The sequence below is a fragment of the Physella acuta genome, unplaced genomic scaffold, assembly GCF_028476545.2.
Source record: "Physella acuta isolate Inbredline_101_S28 unplaced genomic scaffold, ASM2847654v3 ptg002010l, whole genome shotgun sequence".
In the NCBI taxonomy this organism is placed as follows: Eukaryota; Metazoa; Mollusca; class Gastropoda; family Physidae; genus Physella; species Physella acuta.
In genome coordinates, this window is record NW_026733515.1 from 197,501 (window position 1) to 209,149 (window position 11,649).

The 11,649-nt window shown below is 42.5% G+C and overlaps 1 protein-coding gene across 8 annotated transcripts in view; it reads left to right on the plus strand.

Moving 5' to 3' along the window:
• LOC131931701 (uncharacterized) overlaps positions 1 to 1,994 on the plus strand; it is a 26,054-nt gene extending 24,060 nt beyond the window's left edge. For all 8 annotated transcript variants that reach the window (XM_059288520.1, XM_059288521.1, XM_059288522.1 and 5 more), the window contains one exon: positions 1,441 to 1,994. In XM_059288520.1, coding sequence (XP_059144503.1) covers positions 1,441 to 1,982 — 542 coding nt within the window. In that variant the 3' untranslated portion in view covers positions 1,983 to 1,994. The remainder of the gene's footprint in view (positions 1 to 1,440) is intronic.
• The last annotated feature ends 9,655 nt before the right edge of the window (positions 1,995 to 11,649 follow it).

Here is an 11,649-nt window from a genome sequence, read left to right on the forward strand (position 1 = left end):
ACCTTGCGAATGGTGCAATAAGCATCTACTATTAGACAATCCAGTCAGAAATTGAGATCGAGCATCTAATAATAGACCATTAGTAACGCTAGCATATCGCATCAGTCACACTGATGTTTAAAACATGTCAAATACCTTTTTTACGTGTTAAAGAAAAAAAGCCTGTTCATTTGTGGCACTTTAGCGAATGATGAAAATCTGCATCATTATTAACAGGATGCTATTTGGTACGATGGCGCCTATTACTTTTAAGGAGCCAGGGGTCATACGCCGCGCCTAAGCGGTAGTGTAATCGGGGGGTGGGGGCCCTGAGAGCGCCCCTGTACGTCTCTGACACATGGGCGGTCACCGAAGTGTGTTCTACCATATTATTTGGGTGAGTGACTAATGTACACTCAATGTTTTCATGCGGTAGTGTGGATAAACCCGTGTCCCGATATTTATGATCCATGCGCAGGCATTGGTTACATTTAAATAACTCGTTTTTAGAAAAGACGTCACCCGTCTAAGAACATGTAATTGATAAAGCGTTGGTGAAATCCTTCTAATATATTTCGTCAAACTTTCTTCTATCCCCGCGGCAACGCGCGGGGTCGGGTACGCTAGTTCGTCTATAAATAAAAGTTTTAGTCATTAAAAATTGATTAAAAATCATGTCCGTATCCCGAGTGGCCTATATTCAAGAAAGTTTATGGGATCTCACTTCCTCTTAACTTTTTTGTATGCTTAATTTATTACATTTACAGATTTGTTGCATGCATAATCTTGCATCCTGATAAACTTCAACATATAGGCCTACTTCATCTGAATGAACTCAAAGACGTCTATCTTCCCCCCCCCCCCCCCAGAGGCGTAGCGAGGGGGGACACATATGTCTCCGGGCGCCGACCTTAGGGGGCGCCAAAATGGGTTGGAAAAACAAATTGAAAGTTTGTGGGGGGGGGGGGGGGTGTAAATCAAAAGTTCGAGTTGGGGGGTGCAAATCGAAAGTTTGAGGGGGAGTGCAAACGAAAGTTTGTCCCCGGGCGCCGGGAAGGGTCGCTACACCTCTGCTTCCCCCCCCCCCCCTTGAAATTTTAGTAATTTTAGTCCGCCCCCCCCCCCCCCCCCCCCGAGATAAAAGTCTGGAAGAAACACTGGATATGGCATCGAGATTCTTAGTAAGCAATCGAGCTCTCTACCACCAAACCCTGCTGTTCCATGTTTTGGAATTGTTGTGGCAATGTTTAAAAAATCATGAGAATTCAATTTATCTGCTTCATATATACGTTTATTATACTATTTTAATCAGTGTAGTAATAAAGATGTATGTGTGCTTTCATAAGATACTTAAAAAACCCAACCTAAACAACTATTATAAACTACTATATTTAACAACTTGTTAAAAATATTTTCAAAATGACTACTTAACGTTTAGCATTATTAAATTCTTTTTTGCAGAAATCCAGGATTCTTTTTTGTTAGGTGTCCGAAATCGAAGTTATGTTGCAGCAGGTGTTATGGTAGCGGCTACTACAGCTATTCTAGTAGCAGGTGCTGTTTATTATGCTTGGTGTCATCAAGACGCATGGAACTATCAAATAGTACCAGTTGAAGATATAGCTTATGCTACTGGTGATGTTATAAAACATTGTGGAACCAGATTTGCAGATGGTAGTGCTACAAGCAAAGGGATAACATCTTGCTTCATAAGTAGCTCCATAACTGGTAAAAGATTAATGAGGAAACATTCTGACAACAAACATCAAAGTTGTGAAACCGCAGTTACTACAAGGCACAATTTGACAATTGCTCAGAAATGTGAGTTTAATGCTGTTCCAATTATATCAGAAGATCACCTGGACACTAATGTAAATTATAATAGTATGCCTTGTAGTGATGATTTGAATGACTGTTCAGTGTTCCCCTTCGCTAAATTGAAAAAATGCGAAGAGCTCCATTCAGACACCAATGCTAATTCACTAGCAGACATAATGCAATAAGATAAGCTATTTTTTTAAAATCACCACGCTTTTATTTGTTGAAAAGCAGCTATATGTTAAAAAGCTTTTGAACTGTGATATAATAATTGATTATCATTGCATAAAAAATATTTGTTTTTATACTTTCATAATTATATAAAGAATCTGTTTCACAAGTCTTTAGAATAATAAAATAGAATATAAAATTTAGACTTGAAATTCAAGTTCATTTGCCTACCTTTTATGTTCGATATTTAGTTTTATAGTTAAACATTTTTGAAGAACATTGCTTTTTGGAAATGCAAATGCAATTTAAGATTTTTTTTTTACCTCGAAATTAAGTTGAAGTAATAGTTTCGAGCAATGTGAAAGAAGAATTTTCGCTCATTTGTGTTGTGCACAGTATTTCTTTGAATCTTTTTTCTCGGGGTGTATGAGGGAAGGTGGGGGGAGGAGGAGAATGAGATGCCGAAACTGATTGAATTATATATTTTCTAAAAAAAGAAATTTGAAACTAATTCTATCTGTCGTGGAGGGGTGCGAGAAGATTCTGGACTGAAGGTACTGATTGTGAAGGAATGTCTGTTGACATTATTACCTTTATTTACTTTTAATCAAAACAATTAGCTTGTTATGATGTTAATAATTAAATCATCCATTTTCCCACTGAAATCTTACATTATATTTTGAAATAAAGGCTTATGATATATGTTACGGTCAAACTTAAATTGATTTCGGCCTTTGGCCGGCCAGTCCGCTGACTGGACATGGTGGACCGGCCAAAGTCATGAGCAGATTTGGGTTTTTTTTTCACACCGTAAGGATCACGAAATTAAGTCTTTATTGATTAATGAAATTAAATAACAGAAACATTCAAATTATTTTATTGTACTATAGTCTCAATCAATATTATTACTTGTTACAAGTTGAACTTTTATGGCATTTAGAATGACATAGTAGCTTGTTATTTTTACACTTGCTGCGATTTGTTGTGCGTTTGGTTGTGCTATTGCAGCAAAGGTAGCCTTGGCCGCCGTCAGTGACTGAAGATGCGATGGTTCGAAGTGATTTTTCCTTAGTGCCAACGGACGTCAATGAGAGCAGTTTTTCGTGAAGAATTGAAAACTCACTTCTAGCATATAGTTGTTTTGGAACACCATGTTCCGTTCCTAGCTTGTAGAAAGCGCCCTCGACGCTCATGACAACTGCAATCACGCTTCGGGGATCACCGCGACTTCTGTCTACATCTGGTATACAGATGCGAACATTATCTCCCACTTCAGCTTGTTTAAAATTTGTATCTGATTTTTTTTTAGCGTCTTGGCACATTGAGTTTGCAAGCTAGTATGAGATGCCTTTTGTCCATGATTTCTTGTATATTGTGACATAATATGCAAGTAATTTTCCCTCCGTAACCTTCGTCTGCTTCATTGGCTATTCCGCATATTGCATGGACATCGTTGCCACAGGATCCACAAGAATGGGCACTACAATATTTTTCACAAACTACACTTGGCTTTGGCTATGCCTTGGATTTTCGTGAACAAATTCTCTTCCATTAGGAATTGGATTATTTATTTGGCAGCCATCTGGTATGTCTGTCACTTGATCTGACGGCCCTTTGGTCCATGTCGCATTGAATATAGAATGTTGTACAAACAGCCAAACAATACGTTACTCACAATGAAACATCATCCAGACTAATGAAAACGCGATCACAAATTATTCTAGATAGGACATTCCGGGCGAATACTTTGTCAATTTTAAACTTTTCGAACTTTGGCCATCACGTCCCGGCAGTGTGCGCATTGGCCGGCCAATGTACGAAATACGCTCTCAGTGCTCAGCTCTTCGGGCTTTGGCCAAGAGAGCCGACCAATGCGCACATTGGCCGCACTTTGGGCTTTGACTGTAATATATATATATATATATATGTATATATATATATATATAAATATATATATATAAATATATATATATATATATATATATATATATTTATATATATATATATATATATATATATATATATATATATATATATATATATATATATATGTAACCTTCCCCGAGTCTATCCTGCCCGACAACGCCAATTGTAACGAGTTGAACCACTCATGCTACACAACATCGACTACAGTAGAAAGACTCGAAGATGCAGGTTCGCTATTGATCCTTTTATTACATGAATCAAGAAATGCTTCAATATAACACAATGAATCAACAGGAATGTTTCACAATAATAGTCTGAATCAACTGACCCCTAACAGTCCTCACTAGGCTTCATATAACTGAATCCACATGTCTATTGTCCTTCTTAACACAATATAACCAACTTGATATGTCACACAGACTGACTGATCTAAAGCGAGCGATGAAGAGGGAAGAGAACGAGTTCAGCCGTCCCCTCCTATTTATCCCTTGTATTCATACTCGTCTTCGTATTTGTATTCCTCCGTAATCGATACTTGTACTCGATGTCGCCGACCACTAGTTGCGCAGTTCTAACGTACAGTCCGTGTAATAAACATCTGCATCCTATCAATCAAAGTTGACAGGCCGTCTGAATCCCCTCGTACCGTTTCCCAAAATAGCACGCGTTGGCTTTGAGATTGTTATCAGTCCGATCCAATAAGCCACCTGCTATCGGTTGCATCAGACTGTAATACTGCGTCTCGGCTTATCGTTCGTTATCAGATTTGTAACTAGTAGCTAGGCCTACCCTAGTTACATCCACCCCTGCCTTTTTTTGTGTGTTTTCAACCACAAACAACGCCTGGCAGGTGCATTCCTCCAAAGTCAATCGCACAATCGTAAAAAAAAATTTTATTGTTCCACTCACTGTCCACGACGTCCCATTCGTATACGATTGACAGTTATACCTATTTCACATATCAACTGTGTCTACATCGTCTTCCTGAGACACAAAACAGTTCTAGAATTCACATCCACCCTTTTCGTTTGGTGCCTTCACCAGTTCAGTTTTATAGCTTTTTTTGAACCGTCTGTTCTCATACCAGCGCGACCATGAAAGACTTGATGGTTGCTGACAAAAAATTTCGTCTTCCTTCTGTTCCTCAAACTTCTCCGCGGACCACTTATCTGATGGTCTACTGTCTCTCTGCTTCTGGAAGGAACGGGATCCTCTTTGTTGCCGTTATCCTCCACTTGTGTATCGCGGTTGTTCTGTTGATGGTGATATGGTTCCGGGATGGGTATGTGAATTTCCGTTATAGTTTCCGGTTCCCTAATTGTCTTGGATTTCCTTGTGTGTAACTGCTCTTCTTGCCTATTCCAATATTTCTTTAATTGAGCAATATTCGCCCACCGATCCGGTTTGGCGTGATCGATGGGTCTTATCTTAAAGGGGCCACCTGCTACTTTAGGCATCTCCACGACTTGCCATATCTCCTGTCCCCAGAGATCGTGGATTTTGTTTCTGCCTAACGGGTGGCTACGCAGTAATACCCTGTCATTCAGTTTGAGTGGCGGGTCCTTTGTCTGTACCGGCGGTTCCCTTCGCCGTGCTTCATGTTCTAGTCTTTCCTGTACTACCCTGTACATTTCTCTAATTCTTCTCATATGTTCATTCACATATTCCAGTGCGGTGTATGAGCCAGTCATACTCTCCCTTTTTCCTAGGAACAAATCAAGAGGGAGTCGAGCCTCCCGTCCGAACAGCAACGTGTGGCGCAAAGCCGGTTGTGGCATGGGGTGTGCAGTTGTATAGATATACCAACTCTGGGAGAAAATCAGGCCAACGTTTTTTCTGTTCAGGTTCTAGCGTACGCAGCAAATCATGCATGCTGCGGTTGAACCGTTCACACTGTCCGTTTCCTTTCGGATTAAATGTGGTTGTTCTAGATTTGTTGATCCCGTAGTGGCTGCACAGTTGGTTAATTACTTCTGACTCGAAAGCCCTTCCTTGGTCAGAGTGTAATTGTCTTGGTATGCCATATTTGATGAACCAATGTTCTATTAAGACCTTTGCCACTGTTTTGGCAGTCTGATCTCGCGTGGGCACCGCCACCGTCCATTTGGTGAATACATCAGTCATTACCAACACATGTTCCGTCCCATCCGATGATTGCTCCAACGACGTAAAGTCCATAGCCACAATCTCTAGTGGTTTTGTCGCTAGTAGGTGTCCTGATGGCTGTCTCATTTTGACAACTGGCATTTTCGCATGCTGACACCTCACACAAGCCTCACAATGGCGTTTGACCTCCATTTCCATATTGGGCCAGTAACACCTCCGTCGTAATATTTTGTGCGTCCTGTCCTGACCCTGGTGTCCTGCCCTGTCATGTGCCAACCTTAGCACTTCTTCTCGTAACTGTCCAGGCACCACCACCTGGTGTATTGTCCCATCAATTTGGTCATGAATTCTCCGCATGAGAACACCATCCTCTATACTGAGACGGTCCCACTGACTCAGTATTTTCTTTGTTTCTCGACCAAATTGTTCTCTTTCCCTTCTTCCTGGGAATTTTTGTTCCTGGACGTATTTCAATAGCGGTTGTAAGCCACTATCCGTTCTCTGGGCATCTCTTATCTTTTTGTGATTAAGGCAATTAAAATCACCACTGTCCATATGTTCGGGCTCTGTGGATATGTGCTCCACCCCGGTCTGCCCGTTTTGCATCACTTGTACCCCATGAGGGATATCTGTTGACGCTCTGACCTCACATATTCCTGTCAGCGTTTCTTCCTCATCACCCGGTCTCTCGTAAGGATTCCTTGATAAGGCGTCCGCATTGCCATTGGACCGCCCCGGGCGATACTTTATCTCTAGGTCAAAGAGTGCCAATTCTGCTGCCCATCGCTGTTCGATGGATCCCAACTTTGCTGTCTTTAGGTGACTCAAGGGGTTATTGTCAGTGTATACCACACATTTAGCACCTAATAGATAGTCCCTGAATTTCTCAGTCACAGCCCATTTTAATGTCAAAAGTTCTAGTTTCATGGCGCTGTAATTTGTCATGTTCCTCTCTGATCCCTTCAGAGCTCGACTGGCATACGCAATAACCCTGAAACCTTGCTTTTGTTGTTGTGATAGCACAGCTCCCAGACCTTTAGAGCTGGCGTCGATTTCTAACCGAAATGGTTTGTCAAGGTCCGCGTATCCCAATATCGGCGCCTCTGTCAAAGCCTTTTTCAAGAGCTTAAACGAGTTCAGGCATTCATCAGTCCATAATTCACCTATCCGTTGTGTTTTACCTTTCTTTTTCTCCTTACTGTGTTTCTTTGTCATTTTGTTTACCAAGTCATGCAATGGTGCGGCAATTTTTGCAAAACCAGGCACAAATTTTCTATAATAGGAAGCAAAGCCCAAGAATGATCTGACCTCTACTGTAGTTGTTGGCTGTTTCCATTCTTTAACAGCTGCAATTTTATCTGGGTCAGTGGCGATGCCATCCGACGAAATCACATAACCCAAAAAATGTACCGATTTCAGACCAAAGCAGCATTTGTCTGGGTTCAGCTTTACTCCTATCTCCCTAAGACGGAGAAACACTTGTTCTAATCTTTTTAGATGGTCCTCCCAAGTTTTTGAGTAAACTAGAATATCATCCAAATACACCAACATTATTTGAAATAGAAAGTCACTCATAGCACTCTGCATTACTCGCTGGAATGTAGCAGGTGCATTAGTTAGACCAAACGGCATACGGGTCCACTCGTACAGTCCCAGTGGAGAAATAAATGCAGTTTTATGTTGATCGTTGGGGTGCATGGCCACTTGGTGGTAGCCACTAGCCAAATCCAAGGTAGAAAAAAATCTTGCTCCCCCCAACGCATCAAGACATTCATCAATACGAGGCAAGGGGAATGCATCCCTTCTTGTGATATTGTTCAATTTCCGGTAATCACAACACAGTCTTATCTCCCCTGACTTCTTTTTTACCACTACTATCGGTGCCGCATACGGGCTCGTGCTGGTTGTAATAATTCCCTTTTTTAGTAGATCGTTCAGGTGTGCTTTCACCGCCGAGTAGTGACTCGGTGGTAATCTTCGATAAGGTTGCGCCACCGGCTTGTCTTGTAGTAAGGGTATCTGGTGTTTTATTACGTCCGTGTAACCCAAATCACCCTCGTACGAGGCAAATATATCACTGTATTTATTCAGCAATTCATTTAGTTTTGGGTCCTCAGTTTCCGGGAATGTATATGATCGGCCATCCTCTTTCTTCACCTCGGCCGTCACATTGACCGACCTAATTGTTACTTCATTACTGCTGGTATTGCTCAGTTCGATGCACTGTGCCGACCTTAGTACCTCGACGTTCTGTGGTACTCCTACCAGAGTATTAGGCGGTATAAAAATTTCCTCATCCAAAACATTTGCCACTAATCCTTGAACTAGTCCATTTTCCGCTGATGTGTATGTCCGCAGTAACACGACGCCTGCCCTCAGTGCGGCGCCACATGGTTCTATCATCACATCACCATTCACGCTTCTATCACCAATTTGTAATGTGATTGCCTTGACCGTGTTTGCCGGGACTGCTGTCCTTCCTCTGGTCTTGGCAAACCTGGCCAACTTGGATCCCCGACCTGGTGTGGTCGATCCGACAATATTTGTAAGAAATTCTGGCAACTGGCCAAGAATATTCATGCCCAACAGGCAAGGTATATTTGACACATTTGTCTCTAAGTTGTGTTTCGTAACGAACACCCCAACCTGCTTCAACCTATGTCCTGCCACCACGACATCCGCCAGAAAATAACCACAGTATGGAATGGTTAGTCCATTAGCTGCCGTCAGGCGCATGCATGTGTCAGACCTCAACCTATGGTCTTTTCCTTTCATCCATTTGGTGTAAAAATTTTCCGTGATCGTCGTCACCTGGGAGCCTGTATCCACAATTGCCTTCACCGCGATGTCCCCAATCGTAATCACCATTTCGGGACAGACTCCCATCATTTTGCTTCTTGGGCCATAACCTCGCCCCTCTGTAGCCTGGCCCTGCCTTACAGAGGACGACCGTTTCCCTGGCAGTACCGTGCCATATGTCCGGGTTGTGAACAAGACAAACAAATTGGTCGACCGTCGGCCGTCCATTGGAGTGATGGCTTGGCAGGACGCGGCCGTCCAACCCGTCCCTGTTTTGTCCCGTTCTTTTCCTGATTCTCAGCTGTTGACCTGCTTTCTAACCTCTCCAAACGTTGGTCAACCTTATCTAGGTGGGCCAACAGTTGAGCCATCATGGTCTCCATCGTGTCGGCCCCTGTGGGTGGGGATTGTCTCTGTTCAGGCACAGAGACTTTGTCCACCGAACAGTTCGATTGGTCCTCATCCTCGGACCTGCGGATCGCTGAGTTCCTGACCTGAAGGAAGGTCAACTGCGGGTCTTTGTGGACCTCCTCTTTCAACTCTCTTCTTAGGATCGGGGTTGCCAGCCCCTCGATGAAATGGTCCCTCAGTAGGCGCACATCAATGTCAGGTGTTTTGACCTTTACCGAATCAAAGGCCCTGTTCATCCGGTGTGAGTACTCCATCACACTCTCCGCCAATCTCTGCCTTAAGCCTACGAACCCTGCTAGCAGTTGCGATCCCGACCGTCTCTCCCCAAAGGTCTCCATAATCAGATCCAGCACCTTATCTGGATCTGATTGGATGGTTTTATCGTGGCATTTGACCTCTGCCCTAACCGTCTCTCCTATACTGCCCATCAGCAGTCTTAATCTTTCCTCTGGTGACATGCCTCTCGAGGCCCAGGCCGCTTTGACCTCTTCACTGAACCTGTTGGTTAAAGTTGGATCACCGTCCCCGTAAAATTTGTTAATGTGGGACTCTCTGGGTAGGACCACTATATGGGTCTGCTTCTCGTCCAGAGTAGACATTTTATTCCGTAAGTAAAACAAAAGAGTTCTTTCTTACCGTGTGTGTATGAAAAAAAATTTTCCTCGATTTTCACAGTTCCTGAATGTCCGAATTCACATACACACAAAACACAGTTATGCACAAGGTTGACTATGGGTGCCTCAAACGGCAAGTCTAGTTGAATTCATCCTGCTCGCAGCGCCAAATGTAACCTTCCCCGAGTCTATCCTGCCCGACAACGCCAATTGTAACGAGTTGAACCACTCATGCTACACAACATCGACTACAGTAGAAAGACTCGAAGATGCAGGTTCGCTATTGATCCTTTTATTACATGAATCAAGAAATGCTTCAATATAACACAATGAATCAACAGGAATGTTTCACAATAATAGTCTGAATCAACTGACCCCTAACAGTCCTCACTAGGCTTCATATAACTGAATCCACATGTCTATTGTCCTTCTTAACACAATATAACCAACTTGATATGTCACACAGACTGACTGATCTAAAGCGAGCGATGAAGAGGGAAGAGAACGAGTTCAGCCGTCCCCTCCTATTTATCCCTTGTATTCATACTCGTCTTCGTATTTGTATTCCTCCGTAATCGATACTTGTACTCGATGTCGCCGACCACTAGTTGCGCAGTTCTAACGTACAGTCCGTGTAATAAACATCTGCATCCTATCAATCAAAGTTGACAGGCCGTCTGAATCCCCTCGTACCGTTTCCCAAAATAGCACGCGTTGGCTTTGAGATTGTTATCAGTCCGATCCAATAAGCCACCTGCTATCGGTTGCATCAGACTGTAATACTGCGTCTCGGCTTATCGTTCGTTATCAGATTTGTAACTAGTAGCTAGGCCTACCCTAGTTACATATATATATATAATATATATATGTTACGGTCAAAGCTCGAAGTCGGCCAAAGTGCGCATTGGCCAATATTGCCTCTCATTGACCGGTCAAAGGCCGAAACTTTACTTAATTTCGGCCTTAGGCCGGCCTATCCGCGGACTGGCCATATTGGACCGGTCAAAGTCATAAATGGCTCTTGATTTCTGCCTTTGGCCGGCCAATCCGCGGACTGACATGGTGGAACGGCCAAGTCCAAATTAGAAGATTATCTGTCTAAGGACGACCGGCCAAAGTGCAAATTAGAAGAGTTTGGTTTTTTAATACAGTAAAGATCATGAAATTAAATCTTTATTGATTATTAATTAAAGTACATGGCAAAAACATTCAAATTATTTTACTGTACAATAGTCAATATTATCACTTGTTACGACAAGTTGAACTTTTATGGCATTTAGAATTACATAGTAGCTTGTTTTACACTGAATAATGACAATGCGATCACATTCGTAGCAACGGTGGCTCTTGTGACCTCACCTTGACCCCAAGTACGTGTTCGGTACTGCTTGTGGAAAAAAAAAAATGACGTCACAGTCAATTTCAAATAGCTGTTCCTGCAATACATATGCTTCGAAGGTTTACAGATTTTAAAAAAAAACTTAACTCAACGTGACTACGACCGTGTCTTGTTTGTGGAAGAAAAAATACGTTTAGACTGTGGGGGGGGGGGGGGGGGGGGGGGAAGAAGGGGGAGAGTCAGGCTTTAGTAGGAGAGAGGGGAGGTAAATATCGTCAAAAAAAAACCGTGGATGACCCCTAACAGTTTACAGCTATTCCAAAAAACATAAATATCGATGTGGCTTGGTTATCATAATGATTAACTTTGGTTCACACGTCAGACCCTTTCTAATTTTAGCTAACCTGGTCCATTTCATTTTTCCATCACATGAACACCTAGGGTCTTTACAGTTGAAGACAAATATTTTTACCAAACCCATCTTTA